Here is a 19,649-nt window from a genome sequence, read left to right as displayed (position 1 = left end):
TGAAGAGTCTCTGAAGATAGACTCTTAGATTAATTTACAGACCAATTAATAAAAAGTGTTTTTCTTTAGATTTCTCCATTAATTTAGGGGCTTGTTTTAACTATGTTATTCCGGTTTTCCTCGCATTTCCTATGCCAGATTCTGTTTGCATGTCATTGCTTACGCAGCCTAAAATAGTGGGATGAGCAAGCTCTGGGCATACTCAGTGGTTTGTATTCTCCTCTAGTTAGAAAAAATAAGGCCCCTTTTCTTCAGTGAACCCTATTTGTTTGCATTACAAGCCTCTTGCTTGTATTGCTGCATTGCATGTGGTTTGGAAAGAGGCTTTAGGCCAAAGACATCTGTGTGATGGAAAGTGAACCTTTCTGGGCAAAGTGTGGGAACAGCATCTTCCAGATGAAAAGATGTTTTCCCCTATTAGCGACTAACAGTTCCACCAGCCTGTGGTGCTGATGCTCACCCCTGTATTTGCACAACTTCCATAAAACAGGATGTTCAGAAATATAGAGGAAAATGTGAAGTAATTATGAATATGCAGAGCCAGCCACTGGCAGTTTTTTCTGCTTCCGAGAGTGAGAGGCAAATTATGTTCTTACTAAAATCTAAGTCAGAAATGGCTAAAATTGGCATTTATATACAGCCAGGAAATATATGTCAGGTTTAAGTGGGTGGTGGAACTCCAAATTGAGCCAACAGTTAAACTCGGTGCTGTGATGAATATTACAAACTGAATTAATCATGTTCTTTGTCCATTGAGGCAAAATGTTACTGAGAACTGATCCAGATCAAAGATTATCTAAAATGCAGTTTTAGACTGCTTTGTAAATCATGCTGTAAGGATCTGGAGTCATCCTCATCCTGGTTCCAAGTGTGTTAGTTATCAAGGTCATTTAGAAATGGTAGTCATAAATGGTATGCTCTTGGCAGCCAGTGATGGTGTAACTCTCCTCTACTGGCAGTGAGGAAATTCCAAACTCTAGACCAAATGTATAATAAAACATTTACTACATGGCACAAAGACTCGGTTGTGTGGTTTTGGGGTTTTTTTAATATGGGTATATGCTTGTGAATCTACGCTGAGATGTACTGGTTCAAAACCACCAAACCCCAACATCTGTTGTTCTGAAGGGCATTTGGAGCTCTACATCTGTTGCACGAGTGCGTGTTGCTGCACCCAGTGGTTTTGTTCTCGTTTCATTTTGGTTATTGAAGCCCTCTGTTCATCCGGTAGCTTGGGCACTGGGTGACAGCAGTGTATTCCAGCTGGTTTCTGTGTTGTGTTGGATTCGGTGATGTTGGAGTAATTGCTACAATAGTGTTGAGCTCACTGGGGGTGTGAGGACTCACAAAACACTCAGCAGGCTCTTCTGAGGCAGCACCATTGCTGTCACGGCATTCAGGTGCTTGTCTTGTCTGGGGGTGATCCCTTGCTTGCCAGGCAAAGGATTCCTTCCCTCCTGTGTCTCCTAACCACGGGAGTTGGTTTGGGCTGTGTGGCATGGCCAGAACAACAGCTTTGGTCTGATGGTCCTGATTTAGGCTGAGGTGTTGGAACAGAATGCTTCCCAGCAAGCACTCCAAGGCAGCATGATTTTCATACCTTATTATCCCCTTTCCCATTTCCTGTCCCTTTTTTTCCTCTGCTGGCATACATCCCTGTCTCCTATCCAGTCTTTTCCTTCTCTTTCTTTTTATCTTGGTCCCAGTTTTGCTGCATCTATACCCAGATCTGGCATTTCTGATGCCATTACCTAGATAATCCCAGTCTTTTGTGGTGCTACTGGTGCAGTTACACAAATGCTGCTGGCCTTTATTCTCCACAGAAAATCCCCAGCACTCTCCTTCAACTATCTGCAGAATTGATCTATTTTTCATGTAACATCCACAGCTCTACCTGTGAAGCCCAGTTGTTCTTTCATTTCTGTAGTCTGTATTTCTTCTCACCTGTGGCATTTTTCCATGTCCCTGCAGCCCTAGTAGGTATTTAAGACAAACTCTCTCCTCCTGCCATGTCTTTTCCCAGGTGGAAGAGCTCCTCTGGTCAAGAGCAGGTTTTTTGATCATTCAAAATGTCTACAAAAGGCTTCTTCCTTGCCCAGCAACCCAGAGAAGTGAAATAAAACTGCCATGGCACGACACTGAGCACTGAAACTGAACTGAAAGGTACTCGAGTACTTCATCACTCCAGTTTAGTTATTTTAAGAAAAAGCTTAAATATTTTGTGACTTGTGGGCTTCCTGTTGTCTCAAAAGTTGTGCTGTCATTTCTATAGAGATGGAGATTCCTTTTCCAAGGTAGCATCAATATTCCAAAGGTTTCCCAGGCTAACATAATGATTCTGTTTGGTAGCCACAAAGATCAGAAGTGGTCTTTCAGAATAATAGGTAAGAGAAGGATCAGTTCTATTACTGATCAGATGAACTGGATAGAATAAAGACACATTAATATTTAGAAGTCAAAATTAATATGTAAATAATAGTAATAATACTTGTACTCACATAATACCATTTTTAGTAACTTCCAAGGAAACAAGAGTAGTTTTCTTTAAATTATCTCGCTTTTACAAGTTTCTTCCCTTAGGCACAGCCCATCATGGAAATAAAAGGAGCGAATATAACAATATATATAATATAACAATACATAGAGGATGTAATATTGGCCTGCTAAAACATTTGATTTAATTTAGAAGTAGCATGTCTATTGTCTCTGACCTGACCTGACACTGGGGGATGAGTTTTGATTCCTGTGGAAAGTGGCCACCATTCACATCCAGGCACCTGTGGCCAAAAGTGGCTGCTGCCTCCTGAAATCACAGGATTCCTCCCAGAACAAAGCTGCCAGCAGCTCAGACTCTGGCTGCCCTTGAAGCCCCAGATGCCACCTCTGATCTGGCCTCAAGACGCTGGGGGACTGAGCATTGTTTCCTTTGGAAAGGCCACCGTTCACATCCAGGCATCTGTGGCCAGAAGTGGGCCTGCAGCCACATCAACCTCCTGATCCCAGCTCCTGGGGCTTTGGCGAGGGACAGGAGGCAGTGCAGCAATTGTCACTCACAGCTCGGAGCACCTGCACTCACCCCAGTCATGGCCACAGGCAGGATAGCATTGTTCCAAGCCAGAACTTCATTGGGGAGTCATCATGTCCTTGGGAATTGCTTGGAGGTAGGATTGAACTTGTTTCTGCACTTGCCATCTATTTCCCACACAAGCCAAAGTGTTGGGTCTGGGCCATGCAGCTGGGGAAAATGAGCTATTCAATAGTTTTTTCTGTCTGATATGTCACAGGCTGGTTTAAATTTTAACTGAAATCCCAGGTAACTCTTCCCTGAAGCTGGGTTAACAGAAGATTCCTACACACAGATACATTTTTGCAGCGCTTCATTAGGAAGCCTGGCGAGCCATTGGATTTGAGCTGCCTTAGACTTGGAAACAAGTCCCTGTTTTGGAAGGTTTCAGCAAATTATTGAAGTTCTCCTGAGATCCAGCCTGTCAGTAGCAGCTTCCCATCCACCCTGGGAAGCTGGGCAGGGACCCCTCTGGACTGGACACAGCTTTCTTCTGTGGGGAGATGCTCCAGCAGCACTTGGCAGTGAATGTTGGGGATGAATCCATAGGAACAGATAAATCCACAATCACTGAATTCCCAGCTGAGGGGAGAGGAGCCTCTGCAATTGGCCCTTCCAGCACATCAGCTGCTTTGTGCCAGTGCCTGGAACCTGGCATTGATCCCGATTGTCTGACTCTGGAGTCCCTGAATGCTGGATTATGGAAAACTGCAAGGACAATGGATCAGCCCCTCGTGTCACCTGGTGGTTTTGGGCAGGGCACAGCAATTGGCAGTGGGTGTGTCTGGGGAGAGGAGCCACTGCTTCCCTTCCCAGCAAGGTCTGGGAAAGGCAGCCCAGAGGAGATGAGGCTTGGAAAGGAGTTGTGAGCTGAGAAGTGGCTCAAATCAAGTTTAAGTAGCCTTAAACTCCTGGAATGGACCAGAATATAGATGGTCTTATAGCTCATCCTGTTCAACACCCTGCCATGATCAGGGACACCCTCCTGGGATGTGCATGGAATTTGCTCTGTGCAAATTCCAGGCTGGTGGAACGGGTGAAGTTTTCTCCCTGAGCCCAGTCATGGGCAAGTTTGGGGCTTCCATGGGAAGAAGCCTGAGAGCTGCATTTCCAGAGCTGAGAGGCTCCATGCCTGGAAATGTTTCTAGTCTTACTATTTGTTTTTTTCCAAAACTGGGCATTACATGTCTTCCCTGAGTGAGGTGGTTTTCCCTGCGTTGTTGGGATGGCACACTGGGTGTTGAAGGGCTCTGTTGTCTCTTTCTCCTGAATAGGAGGAGTGAGGAAATGGGCATGCTCCCAGCTGTCACAGAGATGTGAGAACAGCTCAGTTCCAGTAAGGAATGTGGTGCCCAGCTCGTGGTGTGCACCCTGAGATGGTCTTTCCTGTTGTTTACTCCTTAGAGCCTGTTGGAGTGCTGGCCTGGATTTGGGAGGAGCCAAGTATCCTGGAGCTGTGAGGTTTTTCCTGTCAGAAATCCATGGTGGGGATGTTTTCCCTGGATGTCCCAAGTGGAAGGAACAGCTTTGGAGTCCTTGCAGCCACAGACAGGGGATGCATCACCTAAAAACCTATTCAGGATTGTTCATCTGACTCTGCCTCTGACCTGTAGCTTCCAGGGACCCTCCTGGTCTCCTGGATATTCCCATGAGAGGATATTCCACCACCTGCCTTTTGAGTCAGGAATTCCAGACCCAGCAAGTCAGTGACGTTGCATGGTGGGGAGAGGGAGCAAACACCCCACCCTGCTGTTTGAGACATCCCCAGCTGGAATTGGGGCTGAGCAGTCATTGCAGAGCTCTGAGGCCACGAGCTCAGCCTTGAATGGCATCCCCAGGGAATGCTGAGGCATCGAATGCCTGTGGCACCCGACCACACGTCCCTGATGTGGAGCAAAAAGAGGAGGGGGGAAGTCCTGGATTGGGGGAGGATGTTTCTGGAATGGAATTCTCAGGGGTGCTGGTCATACCATGGAATCACGAGCTGCTTTGGCTTGGAAGGGACACAAAGACCCTCTGGACTCTGTTATCCAATTCCATGGCAAAGAACACATCCCAAAGTGCCTCCTCACCCTCACGGACAGCAGGAATGTCTTCCATAGCTCTTGTTCACTAATAGGAATGGCTGTTGGGAGCTCTGGCAGGAGCGCCTCGAGACCAGGTAAGAGCAGCAGTGGGATTGTTCTGGCTGCTGCTGGATGTGGTTTTCTCTTTTCAGGACGTTCCTCTGATTGATGTTTTCACAGTTGTTTCCTAGGTGTCATATGAGGGTAATTCCAAAAGTCTGGAAGTAATTGGGAAACAGTGGGGAAAAAATGTGAACCTGATTCATTTCTAGTAATTCCAAACTTCTCCCACAGCACCATTCTGGGGGAAAGCTGACTAAAGGATAAAGAGGCAGAGGAACAAGTGTGGTGAACCCCCCTGGCTCTCTGACAGAGCAAACCTTCCAGTAATCCCAGCACACCTCTCCCAGAGACTCTGGGATCATAAGGTTTTCCAGGAAAGCAAGGACAGAGATGACGGAATAGGCTTCTAATTAATAATTGTTTGATGGGTGTAGGAATGATTCTTGTATGTTTCACACTCCCCTTTTAATTCCTGGAATAATTTTAAATGAGTCCTTTAACAAATTATCTCAATTTGAGAATTTAAATTTGAGAGGAAATGGTGCAAAATAAATGCATGGAGAGATTATGGAATCCCAAAATGGTTTCAGTGGGAAGGGACCTTAAGGATCATCTCATTCCATCCCCTGCCATTCCATCCAGAGCCCAGGGTGCTCCAAGCCCCATCCAGCCTGGCCTTGGACACTTCCAGGGATGGAGCAGCCCCGATTTCTGTGGGTTTTGGGCTCAGGAGGGAATTTCCAGCAGGAGCTGAGGCGTTTCCTTTGCTCCGTGCAGCCCCAGCAGGGCTGTGGGGGGCAGAGGATGTGGGAGCAGGAGCTTTGCCCGCTGCCCCGGGGGAGTCTCTGCTGTCCCAGCCCCAGCAGAGCAAACGTTTGTGGTTTAAATCCCCTTCCAAGGAGCTGCCAGGGCAGGGACGGGAACGGGCCAGGAGCAGGGATGGTGCCAGGCACGGGGGTGACATCCAGAGGGTGCCACCGGTCCGTCCCTGCTGCCCAGGCTGGCAGGAGCAGGCTGGGGACTGTCCCTGTGCTTGCTCTGCAGGATGAGGAAGCCAACCCTGGCGAGGAGGAAGATGAGGAGGTGTGGGAGGATGGAGACAGTGGCCACCAAAGGCTGGGGAAGGCACAGGTCCAGGTAGGAGATGCTGCCTTCCAGGGAGAGGGACTTGTCTGTCCCAGTGGAATCTGGGGCATGGGGCCAATGGAACAAAGGGTTTGATCACATTTTCCTACTCAGGTTCTCATGTGCCTTAGGAGGTATTCGTGAAAAGGTCATTATCCCTGATGGAATCTCTGAAAAACAGGGATTGAAGCTTTCTGAAGTGACCCAAACCTGCCTGCATGTATCCAAATGCAGCCCCCAATCCCTGTTTTTGTGTACAGTTGGAATGAGACCTCAGGTGCTGTTACTTGCCAGCTCACAAGCTGTGTAGCTCAGAGCCTGCAGCCCTGAAGGGCCAGGCTGTGTTTAAACAGAGAGCAGAGAGCTGGAGTCATTTCCTAGCAGGGAACTTGCCTTGGAAGCTGCATTCCAAACTCTTGTCCACATTTATTTTATCTCCCACATGAAGTAGCCTAAGGAAGATGGGGTGTTCCTAACAAAAAAAACATCCCAATCCATCAGTTGTCAAGGGCTTAAAGTGTGACTGGAGGTGCCTTTAGGACACTTCCAATTCCTCAGTATAAGGATGGAATTTAAATGAAATATCCAAATCCTGACAAGCTTGTGTGAGCTCCAAAGCCTCTGCAGGTGTTTTACAGCCAGGGAGGGAGACAAGAGTCTGGAGTGTCTCCCCAAAATCTGGCTGCTGGTTTGTTTGACCAGGCAGAGGAATGATTGTGTATTCCCTGGGGCTGTCCTTGTGGAGAAAGGTTTATTGATGTGCCCTGGGTTTATTCCGTGTATCTTCACCATGATGGAAACTGATTTCCTTGAAATGCCAGAGGTGCCCAGTGCTTTCCCCAGCCAGAGCTGGGAGCCAGCCCTGGGGGAAGGGCTTTAATGCCCATTTTCCCAATCCCTCGGGGCAGCAGCTCTGGAGCACTCAAGCCAAGCACGGCCAAGGTGCCCAGTGCTGGCAGGAAGCAAATCCGGGGATTGGACAGTGGGAGTTTGCACTGCTCCTGGAATGCCAGACCTGGAGCTGTGCTTCAGAGAGCCCAGGAGCTGCTGCCTCACTCAAACCTCGTTTAAAGCTCAGCATCCTCCCTGCTACCTTGGCATTATTGTTCTCTTTCCCAATAATATTACTATTATGGTAAATTCCCACTCCATGTCTTCCATTGCCCTTTGCTTTCCCGAGGTGCTGCTTTAGGAAAGCCCCTCCAGCCTGGGAAGGTGCTTTTTGGCAGACACAGGAGGTGAGGCAGAGATTCCTTTCCTTCCTTCCCTGCTGCACTTTGGCTTTTTGAGGGGCTCTCTGGGGCCTGAGGGAGAAGTTCTTTGTCACTCCAGGGCAGAATGAGCCCTGGTCCCACTAAAAGCAGGAGGAATCATCCATTTGATCCTTGCTTTTGGATGCACATTTTGTGTTCTCTCTCTGTTGCTGACACCGTGTGGTGAAGCAGCAGCTCCCAACCTTGTCGTGCTGCTCTCTGGAATAGTTTTTCTTTGTAGCACCATGAATTCCCTGCTGGAATGCAGTCACAGCCCCCCAGATCCATGTGCAGGTTAAGGTCTTACACCCTGACCAGGACAATTTCCTGTCTCTAGGCATGGAAAAGGGGGAAAACTCAGGCTGGACTGGGGCCAGGGTGCAGAATGGGGGAGTGAGGCAGCGTGCTCAGCCCAGGCTGGGGTTGGCACAGGGGGCTGTTCCCTTGGATGACACCCCTGTGGAACAGATCCTTCTCTTCCTTTGTCCAAAGTCCAATGGCAAAGGATTCAGGCACTCACAGGTGGGGCCTGGAATGAAAATGGTTCTGTTAAAATTAGGCAAATAATGTGATAACTAAAAACAGGCATCTTTTTATGTATTAAAATAGTAGGGAATAAAATGGTGACAAGGGGCACTTGTATTTGCTGTCACCTCTCATTTTTTTTATGGAGTCAGCAATCAGAGCACCAGTAGGAAAGCCAGGAGCCTTTGACTTCCAGAGTGACCTAATTTCCATTTTCTCCTCTCTTTCAGGACAGGAAAAGCCACTTAACTCATCCCATCTTTGCCCAGAGCTTTGGTGTTTGAGCAGCCAAACCCAACGGGCTCCGGCCTGCACTGGAGGGCCCCTGGTCCTGCCCGTGGTGTGGGGTGAGTCCCCAGCTGTCCTCAGTGTCACAAACCCAGAGGGATCTGCCCTGGTGTCAGGCTGTCCCTGCCCTGGCCCCTGCAGTCCTGAGACCCCTGTCCCAAGGGCCTTTGTCACCTTGTCAGGAATGTGGTGGCAGCCCCGGGAGCAGGGGGAGCTGGGAACTGGGGCAGTGCCTGGCACTGATCCAGGGCAGGTCAGTGTTTCCCTTGGGGGCTGGCCCCACACCTGGGTTCAGGCAGGATCAGGGTCACAGGTGCTGCATTTTGTGCCCCCTGAGAGTTCCTGTCCCCCCTGGGGGTTTCCTGCCGGGCTGTGGCAGCGCAGGGAGCAGAATCAAACCTGCAGCTCCCGTGGCCACTGCTGGCCTTGGTCTCTCTGCTGTGCCATCGGACCGTGGCACTTTGCTGCTGTCACTGCCGCTGCCACCCCAGCTGGGGGCTGTGTCCCCCTGGCAGCCCTTCCCAGCCCCACCACGAGCTCCAGCGGTGCCTCTGTGCCGAGCTGGGAGTGTTTGCTGGGAATGTGCCTCAGCCCTGGCAGTATCCTTTTGTTCCAGAGCAGACAGGCTCCAGAGCTTTTGGGCTTCTCGGCTTCAGGGTTGGATTGCAGAAGCCCCTGGAAAGAAGGATAACAATGAGGTTTGTCCAGGTGGTGCTTCCAGACCCCACCTGGCAGTCTGTGCTCTGTGTTGGAGGTTGCTGTGCATTGGCACTGCAGGGAATGAATGTCCCCTTCCCAGTTCAGCCCAGCAGATCCCAAAGGCTCTCTCAGGAATATTTATCCTTTCCTGCCCTGTGTGGTAACTGAATCTCCCCCTGCCAGGAGCCATTCCTTGAGTTCTCCTGGAGAAAAGCTCACGGCAGAGGAGTTTGCAAAGGAGCCCAGAGCTGTGTTTGGAGCAGAGAGAGCTGAGAGCTGCGTCTGCCTGTGCTGCCCCAGCCTGGCAGCATCCTCATGGAACAGCCTGGGCAGATGGGATGGGATGGAGCAAAATCCCTTCATGCAAGAGGTTTTCTCCTGTGCAGATCAGGCATGGGGCAGGCAGTGGGCTTTGGGAAGCAGCTGATTGCCCCAGAAAGCATCACTGCCACCAGCATCAATGACAGCACCTGTGCCCACTGCTCAGGATTCACCCAGCCAAAATAAAGGGCAAAGCTTGGTTTGGGTCTGAGAACTTGAAATAACTTTGAAAGAGAAGAAATCACCTTTTTCTTCTTCCTTTCTTTCAGATGCTGGAATTCCCTCCCTGGATGCTGAGCTCTCACTGCAGGAACTGCCAGGCCTTAATGGTTGTGAGTTCATGTTCTTCTCACTAGGAAACTGGAAATAATTATTAATTATTCATTGCAGAAATGTTTTCAGAAACCTTCTCCCTTTGGTGCCCCACTGTGTGTGACAAGGGCAGAGAAAGTGAGCAGAGGAGGGGCCTCAGGCTGGGGAAGGGCAGGAGAAAGGCACTGTGGGCAAAGGGACCTCCCTGGCATCACCAGGGCACCTGTGGGGAACAGAATGGACACTGTGAGGGTAAATGGAGGGGAGGAGTGGACAGTTTGGGACAAAATCTGAGTTCATCTACAAGAAATCAATAGGGGATATTTCTGAGGGAAAAGCTGAGGTAATGAGTTCACCCACCCTGGCCCAAGTTGTGTTTGCACAAAGTGGGACCAGAGGTCACAGTCAATCCAAAGCCAGCCCTGCTCAACCTCTAAATTCCAGGATAAATTCTACAAGTTGCCCATTGAGGGACTAAAGATTCATAAGAATGGAACCAAAAGCATTAAGGTGGTTCCTGGAAATGCCATTACAGCATTGTCATACCATTTTTAACAGATCTTTAAGCTTTTTATGACAACACTGCCTTTCTCTGTTGGGATTATTCACTCTGTGGGCTTTGGGGTTTATTTGGATTTGAACTCCCTCAAAGTGCCCTTGACACTGCTCAGGAGCTGGTAGGAAAAACAGAGCTCCTGGCAGGGGCAGGGTGTTTTCCCCCAGAGTGGATCCAGCTGCTGCCCACCAGCCTGGCCACGAGGGATCTGCTTTGGCTCCTGTCTGCTTCCAGGGAAAGAATGTTTTCAGCTGATTCAGATGAGTTTCCAGCAGCCTCATCTCCCGGCACTTCCCGGGCAGCCGATCGGCTCTCCCGCCCCTCCTACTCTCAGCTCCCACCCAGCCGGGGCCAACTGTGCCGGGGAATTTGTCCCGCCAGCAGCAGGACAGGAGCACTCACATCCTGGGACTTGGATTGTCCTTTTGGGGCTGATGGGTGCTGGGATTTAGAGAATTCCATCCATTTGGCTGCTGACATTTCCCAGCCCAGGGCTTTGGCTGACAGGGCAGCACAAAGATTGTTCCCCTTGTGGCGCCCAGATTTGGGGTTCAGCTTTGCTGTTTGGATGAATCAGAGCTGGAGCCCAGAATTCCCTGCTGGAATAACCTCACAGTGCCTCGTGCAGCACGGATATTCCCACACAGAGCTGCCTATGGAACAGCAGCTGTGCCAGGAGCCAGCAGAGGCTCCAGGGGAGCTCAGAGGGCTCAGGACAAGGACAGGTTGCTGTTCCATGGCATTTGCTGTTTATAACCCTTTGCTATCATTCATCCCCAGCCCCACCCACGTCCCTGGGGACACCTGACAGAGTTCCCTGGAGTTCAGCGGGCTCCAGCCCTGAGCTCGGCTCCAGCCGATGTTTTCCAGCAGCAGCAGGCGTGGCCGGCCACGCTCCCGGCCGTGCTGAGGCTGCCCCCGTGCCCAGGGGAGGACATCTCTCCCTGCAGAAGCTGAGCTCATCCAGAGCCTCGGGAGTGGCCTCTGGGAGCTCTTTTCCCTGGGGAAAGGGATGCACATCCCTGCCTTCAGGGCACCTGCAGCGTGACCCACCTGTGCAAGCTTCCCATCAGCTCTGCAGCTCCAGCTGGCTCCCTGAAAAACTCCAACCTTCATCCCAACAACACTTCATCTCACTCTGACCTTTTGTTTTGAGGCACCTCCGAGGGCATTGCTTGGGATTGAATTTCCCTGAGGGAAACTCCCTTGGCTTTCACCTGCTGCTGCTGGAGGATGTCCCCAGGCTGGAAGGGAAGGCACTGGGGTGGCTGGGACACACCTGCTGGGTGTGTGGGAGCTCCAGGAGGTGGGCACCGGGCATTGCTGTCTAAGCTCCTGTGCAAAGGCAGCGTGCCGGCGCTCCCGGGCAATGGCAGCTGCTCCCTGGGGTGGTTTTGGGGTGTCAGCGGGCTCTGGCCGGGCTGCAGCAGTGCCGGGGGCCCGTTCAGAGCAGCCCCTGGCCGAGGAGCCGCGGGCAGCCCTCGATCCGTGTCCGTGCCAGCGCTGCCCGGGCATCCCAGCGCCCGTCCCCGGGATGCGCTGGGCGCTGCCTGCCCCGGGCGGGACACTGAGGCACGGCTCCTCCCCTGCGGGTACCGAGGGCAAGAGGGGCTGCTTCCCTCCCTGGGGGGGCTCGGCCTCCTCCCGCCCCGCGTTCCCGGCCAGCTGGGACACCCGGAGGGAGCACCGGGAACGTTCCTGGCAGGGAGCAGGAGTCCCCGGGGGCTCCGGGCAGCTCTGGGCCCGAGGAGCAGCCCCGGGCTCAGCCCCCAGCGAGATTTTGGGCAGTGAGCCCTCACCCGCAGGAAACGCCCCTGTGCAGGCAGGAGCAGCCCCGACACTCTCCAGCAGAGCTCAGGGCTGGGACCAAGGGAGCCCTCAGGACTGGCCTTGCTCCTTTCTCCCTGGAGAGGGACATGGCACAAGCACCTTTACAGCCACCAGGGAAATGCTGGAAAGGGCAGGAAATCAGGGTTATGGGAAGAGTTTTGTACTGTCATGTCAGGTGCCAGCCAGTTCTACCGCAGAGCCATTCCAGAGGCTGGTGTGTAAAGCACCATTAACAGAACATTTTGCTGATTTTACATAGGAATTCCTTTGCTGGCACCAGCCATTCCCATCCTAGGCAGGACCTTCCTTGTGACCCTGAGATTGGCTCAGGTGCTTGGAGCAGGGTGCTGAGAAGGCCAAGATTCCGAGTTTAACACCCACACGGGCCTGTCGCTTGCCATTATTTGACTTGATGATCCTCGTGGCTCTTTCCAACAGAGAATGTCCTGTGTTCTGGAAAAAAAGAATAAACAGTTTTCACTGGTATTTTAAACCCAGGAGTTTTTGCATTAGAGAGCATAAACCACAGGGAAAGTGGGAGAAAGGAGAGAGAGAATCAGGTCTCACTTAGCAGGTACAAATGAACAGCCCGAGCAGAACCGAGCCCCAGTGGGGCCCGTCCCGCACCGGGCACAGTCGGAGCAGGAGCTCCAGCGCGCGGCCCGGAACGGCTCCTCCGGCCCGCGGCGATGCAGCCCCGCTCGTTCCGCGGGGGCGCGGCGGGCGGGAGCCCCGGGAGCGCGGGCACGGGACCGGGCGCCGCTCTGCGCGGGGGCGCGGTGGCCTCGGGGGTGCCGGGGGGCTGAGGCGGCTCCGCGCTCCCGCGGGCGGGGCCGGGCCGGGCGCGCGCACCGGGGGCGGCGGGAGCGCGCCCCGGGGGTGCCCAGCGGGGGCCGCCGCGCTCGCAGCGCCCTCCGCGTCCGGCAGGGGGCGCCCGCGGGCGGCGGCGCTGAGGGAGCGGCGGGGCCTGAGGGGTCCCGGGGCCGCACGGGCGCTCCCCGCGCCCCGCCCCGCTCCCAGCGCCGGCCAGCGCCCGCTCCGGGAGAGCGCCGCCTGCTGCGGAGCCGGCACCGGCACAGCCCCGGCTCCCCACGGCCGCAGCGGGACCCGCCCGAAGCACCGGCGGGGCCCCAGCCCCTCGCCAGCCGGAGCAGGAGCGACAGTGCTGGGCTCGGCCCCAGCGACCATCCCGGAGCGCTTCCTCCTTCCCGCGGCGGTGCTTGTCCCGATCCCTGCCCCAATCCCGTCCCGGTTTTACGGCTCCACGAGTCGCAGCCCACTCCTCCCGGAACCCCCAGCAAACACCGGCAGGACCTGGACCCGAATCCCCAAGCCCCGATCCCCTTCCCGGCCTCACCTCAGCGCCCCAAACTCCGCACAGCGCTACGAGCGACGGCCCCACCGCATCCCGGGATGAGCATCCACCGCACAGAGCGGAGCGGGCGCGGATCCGCCGGGATTTACGGGCGCGGGCGGGGCGGGGCCGGCTCAGGTGTGAGGGGCGGGGCCGGCTCAGGTGCGCGGGCCCCCAGAGCGGCTGCGCGGGGCGGGGCCGAGAGGATTTAAGCGCCGGGAATCGCCTCAGGAGCCGTTTGCCCCCTCGGCGCTCGGTGGGGGAGGCTGCGTTCGCGTGGGCTCCTCATCTCTGTACCTATTTCTTTTCTTTACGCTTTTCTTTACCTCCTTTCCTATCATATCTCCCCTCTCTCCCTCCTTTCCTCCCCTCCCCCACCCCCTACACCCTCCCCCCCCCTACCCCCCCCCTCCCTCTCCCCCCTAGCCCTCCCCTCCCTACCCCCCTGGCCGGTCCCTCCCGGGCCGGTCCCCCCTACCCCCCTCTCCCCATTCCCCTGTACACACCAACCCTACACACCTCCTCCTTCCTCCATGCTTCCTTCCGTCCCCGGCTCCCACCTGCCCCCTCATCCTACTTCCCTTCCCCCCAGTTCCTCCTCACCTGCCCTCAATCATCCCCCTCCATCCTTCACCCTTCCTCCTCCTTCTCCACCTCCCCCTGTTTTCTTTCCTGCTCTTTCCTCCTCTTCACCTTGACCCCCCCGCCTGTGCTCCATCCTCGTTCCCCATCCTCCGCCCGTCCTGCCCCCGCCACTCCACCTGCCCCTGCTCCCCTCCCTGCATGCCCCGACCCCCCCATCTGCCCTCCATCCTTGACCCGCCCCGACCACCCCCTCTGTCCCCCTGACCCCTCCTCTGTGCCCCTGTCCGTGTTTCCCCCGCAGCCGCGGGGCTCGGGGCGCCGCAGAATAAAGCCCCGCGGGCCGGAGCGCGGCGCCCCCGCTGTCCCTGGAGCCCCCACACGGGGGCCGGGCCCGCTCGGCGGGTCCCCCCATCCCGGTGCAACACACCGCCCGACAGCGCCGGGGCTCCGGCTGTCCCTACATCACACTGGGGGTCCCCGGGGCGGGGGGAATTGGGGGGCTGGGGGTTGGGCGGGTTAGGCAGGGCCCCCTCCGGAGGAGGGGGTCCTGGGGGGGAGGGGGTTGGGGGGAGAGGGCCCCCTCCGGAGGAGGGGGTCCCTGGGTGGGAGTCGGGGCGGGCTCCCTCCGGAGGAGGGGGTCCGGGGGAGGGGGCGGGGCGGAGGGGGACATTCCCCCCTCCTGTCTCCGCCTCCTCCTCCGGACCCCCTTCTCCGGACGGGGCTCCCCCCGGCCCCCTCCCCGGGACCCCCTCCTCCGGACCGGGGCCCGGGAGGGAGGGGGTGCGGGTGGGGTGGGAGGGAAGCAGAGGGGGGCACGTCACTCAGCAGTGTGAACGCACACAAGAGATACGCGCACAGACCAACAGCCCCTCCCGTTCCGCCCTCCCACCCCACCCGCCCCAGGCCCCGATCCGGAGGAGGGGGTCCCGGGGAGGGGGCCGGGGGGAGCCCCGTCCGGAGAAGGGGGTCCGGAGGAGGAGGCGGAGACAGGAGGGGGGAATGTCCCCCTCCGCCCCGCCCCCTCCCCCGGACCCCCTCCTCCGGAGGGAGCCCGCCCCGACTCCCACCCAGGGACCCCCTCCTCCGGAGGGGGCCCTCTCCCCCCAACCCCCTCCCCCCCAGGACCCCCTCCTCCGGAGGGGGCCCTGCCTAACCCGCCCAACCCCCAGCCCCCCAATTCCCCCCGCCCCGGGGACCCCCAGTGTGATGTAGGGACAGCCGGAGCCCCGGCGCTGTCGGGCGGTGTGTTGCACCGGGATGGGGGGACCCGCCGAGCGGGCCCGGCCCCGTGTGGGGGCTCCAGGGACAGCGGGGGCGCCGCGCTCCGGCCCGCGGGGCTTTATTCTGCGGCGCCCCGAGCCCCGCGGCTGCGGGGGAAACACGGACAGGGGGACAGACAAAGGACGGGGAGAGAAGAGAGATGGAGGAGATGAGGAGGGATAGGGAGGGAGGACCGGGGCGCGGAGGAAAGCGGGAGAAGAAGGCAATGGCCAGAAAGGGAGGAGAAGGAACGAGAACAGAAGAGGGAGAGAGGGCGGATAGAAGGAATCAACCGGGTAGGGACAGGCGAGAAAGGAGTGTGGGGGATTTGGGGAGAAAGGCGGGGAGGGTTTGGGGGAGAGATGGAAGAGGGGGAAAGGGGGTGAAAGCAGGGGAGCACGGGAGAATGAAGGAGGGGCAGAGGGGGGGACAGGAGGGGAAGCCGAAGCCCCGCGCCGCTCCTGGGGAGCGCGGACAGGGAGCTTCCGCCCGCACCGTGCTCCGAGTGAGCAAATGGCGGCGGAGGCGATTTCCGGGCTTTAAATGAGCTCGGCCCCGCCCCGCGCAGCCGCGCTGGGACCCGCGCGCCTGAGCCGGGCCCGCCCCGCCCTGGGCCCGGCCCCGCCCCGGCCCGGCCCCGGCCCCGCCTCCCGAAGACCCGGGCCCGCCCCTCCCGCCCTGGGGGCGGGGCCATCGCTGGCGGCCGCGCCGCTCCGCCCCGGGCCGGGCCCGCCCCTCCCGGCTGGGCCGAACCGCGGCTGCTCCGGCACCGGCACCGGGGCTGCGGGTCCGGGTCCCGCCCGTGTCCGCTGCGGGTCCCGGGGCCGGGGGACCGGGGCGGGATCGGGGCTGGGATGGGGCCCGGGCTCGCCGCGGGCGGGAGGAGCCGCTCGGGACGGGCGCTGCGGCGGAGCCCGGCGCTGCCGCTCCTGCTCCGGCTGCGGCCCCGCCGGGGCCCCGGAACCCTCCAGACCCCGCCGGTCCCCGCAGCGCCGCAGGAATATTTTCCGAATTTTCTATCCAGCGTAGGCAGATAATTCTCACAGAGAGACCCCAAAAATAAAGGCTGTGGGGTCGAGGCGGGTGGGAGAGGCGGGCGATGTTCTGCTCTAAAACACATGGGGAAAAATCCATCCGCGGAACAGCTCATTTCCTCTCCCGGACTGGCTTCTGTGCGATCGGCTGCGACTCCAGCTGTTCACACGGGATTTCCAGCCTGTGGGACTCCAGTGAAATGCCAGGGGCTGAGCACGAGAGAACATAACGGGAAATCTCTCTGGATCAGGCAGTGTCCCAAAGGTCTGGCAGCGCCCAGCATTCCTGGCTGGAATTTGGGGATCCCAGCACAGCCCCTCCATCGTGTCCTGTGAACTGGCACTGCCCAGCATTCCTGGCCAGGAGTTGGGGGTTCCAGCACAGCTCCCCCAGCACATCCCGCTGCTTCCTCAAGTCCCTTTAACCAGGATCCTTTTTTGGGGTGGGAGCACCCAAACCCAGCAGAATTGGCTTTAACCAGTTTTGGGGGATCTCCCCTCTCCCCTCCTCACCCAATTCCTGCTGCCAAAACCCAGCCTGAGGCTCAGCTCCCCATCCCCTCACTGTCTCCAGGGAATTGCACTTGGATTTCCCAATCCAGCAGGGCAGCCACGCTGCTCTCCTCACCGTGTATCTTAACTGGAGTAATTGCTTAAGAAATAATTAAAATAAATCCAAAGAACGAAGAGACAATAAAGAAGAACTGCCAGCTCCAAGCAAGGGGTGCGCAAGCCCCTTCTCAATGATCTGCTTTAATTAACCAATGCAAATGAACCAATTAAAACCACATTGATACAGTTTTATTCTTAACTGAATTCTAGAGAAATATTGCAGAACAGAAAAGAACCTTTTTAACCCCAAAACTCTTCTAGGAGATCCACAGGGCAGGGCTGCGCTGCACCCCCAAACTGAGGAGAACTGGGAGAAAAGACAAAGCCAGACTGAGATTCCTGGGAGATTGGTGCAGCTGCTGCCAGCCAGAGCAATCCTTGGTCTGAACACACACCTGTGAATCCCAGGAACCTGGGACATCATCAATATCCTCAGGAGCCTTTTTATTAAAAGCAGATTTCCACAGAGAATTAACAGAATACAGAAAATTAAACAGAAATGCAAAGGAACAGCTCCCCCAGCCCAGCAGGCTGCAGCATCCAAAAGAAAATGAACAGAAAGATGATGGATTGGGACCATCGCCAATGCCAAATCCCTGGTGTGGAACATCCCTCTGCTTTGGTTTATCAATCGCCGCTTCTTAGTGGACAAACCCTTCAGCTTTGCTCCAAGTCAAGTTCCCAGCTGTGGCCACCAAGATTCTGCTGCACGGAGCCCTGGCAGCAACATCAAGTGGTACAGATGCAGCGTGGAGCAGGGAAAGAATTATGATCCTTTCTCTTCTCCAATTCCAGTTTTCTCAGTGAGGTTGGGAAAAATAAGGAGAATTTAGTTTACACGAGAAGATTGGAGTCTCTTTTTAACAACTGGCAGACAAAACATGTAGGGAAACATTTCCACCTGTCTCAGCACAGGCAAAGCATAAACAGCAGGATGGAATCTTGGAGCAGAAATGATCAGGTGCCTTCTACCAAGGTGGCATCTCCCCAGAGAGCAGGAGAGGAGAGGAGAGGAGAGGAGAGGAGAGGAGAGGAGAGGAGAGGAGAGGAGAGGAGAGGAGAGGAGAGGAGAGGAGAGGAGAGGAGAGGAGAGGAGAGGAGAGGAGAGGAGAGGAGAGGAGAGGAGAGGAGAGGAGAGGAGAGGAGAGGAGAGGAGAGGAGAGGAGAGGAGAGGAGAGGAGAGGAGAGGAGAGGAGAGGAGAGGAGAGGAGAGGAGAGGAGAATCTCCCTTCTCCTGGGATAGGTGTCGTACCTGTTTACCTGCCTTCCACACCCTCAACAGCAAATTTTCCCTATGGATAACACATCAGAAAAAAAAAATTGCAAGTGAATTGTTAATCTGCCAGGATGACAGCCCTGGGACGAACATTCTTCCTGCTGTGCTCTTGCTCTTTTCAGAGTAGCCTGAACAAGTTTTCCAGCCAGGAGGGCCCAAATTAGCACAAAGAGCCACCCCCCAGTACTGCAGTTATTTACACCTCGGCTCTTGGCTGCAGAGAAGTGTCCTGAAAGCCCCGGCACAGCTCCCCTTGCACAGTCCAGGTGCACAGGGCCTCAAACTCCTCCCTCCTGACTCAGTTACCTTGTGGAATGCTACAGAAGAAGGAATCCCAACCTAATTGGGATTTCCTTCCCCTCCTGGCCTTCAGGGCACTGCTGGGCAAAGGCAGGGCTCCCTCCCTGGCCTGCTGGGTTCAGTTTGACTCCTCCAAGCTCTCCTCCACTGTGGAATGACAACTGAAATGTTTACAGGGGTATAACCAGACCAGGAGCTGTCCCAAAGCACGTGAGCCAAAGACAGCCCTGCAACCACTGTTGCGGTATCCAGCACTAAATTAGTGGCTTCAACCTCCTTCTGACCACCGAACACAGCTCATGAGGGCAGGAAAATTAATTTAAACTAAGCACAATGGGCTCAATTTCCAATGCCAGGTTTTACGGGTTCACAAAGAACTGAGCTTCCCCAGTACATGGATTTCAAACCACTGGCCAAAGCCAGCAGGTCAGAAAGGGAAAAACAGAGCTGCTGGCAGTGCTGGAAGCACTGATTGCCCTGAGTTACAGCAGCTTGACCTAAACAAGGAGAACCTGAGCCCCTGTGAATATGGCATCAGCTATCTGCACAGGTTATATTTCATAAGCAAAAAGATCCCTGGGAAGTGCATTAAAATTGTTCCTACCTGTCCTTTCGCATGGCAAGACTGTTTTTTTCCATACAGCAAATGTGGGTTTTTTTAATTAAAAAGATAGCACTTCACTCAGCTGGAGAAGAAAAAGATGAGATCTGCTAAATTTCCCTAAGCCAGGCAACACAAAACAAAACAAAACAAAGCAAAACTTTTCAGTTTGGGTAAAAAAGAACCTTTCATTCCACTTTTTCACCATTTTCAACAGTCTACCATATTCATTTTGTCTCTCTTCAAACAAAAAGCCAATTCAACTTTGAAAACCGTATATTCTGGTGTCCCAAGCTAACACATAAATGCATTTCTCTTCCCCTGTGCCCAAATACATCTTAGCATAGAAACATCCAACCTCACTTTTCCTGGGAACTTGCAGAATTCAGCTCAGCATTGCCTGATAAAAACCCCACAGATTTCCAGTGGGTTCTGCCTGCTTGGATTTTCAATTCCTCTTCCCCCAGCTGCTCCCTGCTGTGGCATCTGGGGCAGTTGGTTCCACTGGGCAGGACAGGGAGAGTT

The 19,649-nt window shown here is 55.3% G+C and overlaps 1 protein-coding gene and 1 long non-coding RNA gene across 6 annotated transcripts in view; one reads left to right on the top strand and one right to left on the bottom strand.

The window, feature by feature from the left end:
- The window catches only part of LOC119701640, a 31,424-nt gene extending 21,814 nt beyond the window's left edge, over window positions 1-9,610 (top strand). For 4 of the 5 annotated variants that reach the window (XM_038138623.1, XM_038138625.1, XM_038138624.1 and 1 more), the window contains 3 exons: window positions 2,024-2,163; window positions 4,469-5,225; window positions 8,327-9,610. In XM_038138623.1, coding sequence (XP_037994551.1) covers window positions 5,036-5,225; window positions 8,327-9,075 — 939 coding nt within the window. In that variant the 5' untranslated portion in view covers window positions 2,024-2,163; window positions 4,469-5,035 and the 3' untranslated portion in view covers window positions 9,076-9,610. Of the gene's footprint in view, window positions 1-2,023; window positions 2,164-3,375; window positions 5,226-6,237; window positions 6,447-8,326 lie in introns of those variants that run through there. The other variant, XR_005257111.1, reaches the window with a different exon arrangement.
- Window positions 9,611-12,284: 2,674 nt separating this feature from the next.
- On the bottom strand, window positions 12,285-13,603 carry LOC119701641. The gene is made up of 2 exons (XR_005257112.1): window positions 13,460-13,603; window positions 12,285-12,555 (listed from the first exon to the last, which is right to left on the bottom strand). It is a non-coding gene; the product is annotated as an uncharacterized LOC119701641 (long non-coding RNA).
- Window positions 13,604-19,649: the final 6,046 nt, after the last annotated feature.

Source organism: Motacilla alba, chromosome 5, assembly GCF_015832195.1.
Source record: "Motacilla alba alba isolate MOTALB_02 chromosome 5, Motacilla_alba_V1.0_pri, whole genome shotgun sequence".
In the NCBI taxonomy this organism is placed as follows: domain Eukaryota; kingdom Metazoa; phylum Chordata; class Aves; order Passeriformes; family Motacillidae; genus Motacilla; species Motacilla alba.
This window is presented reverse-complemented; position numbering and strand designations above follow the sequence as displayed.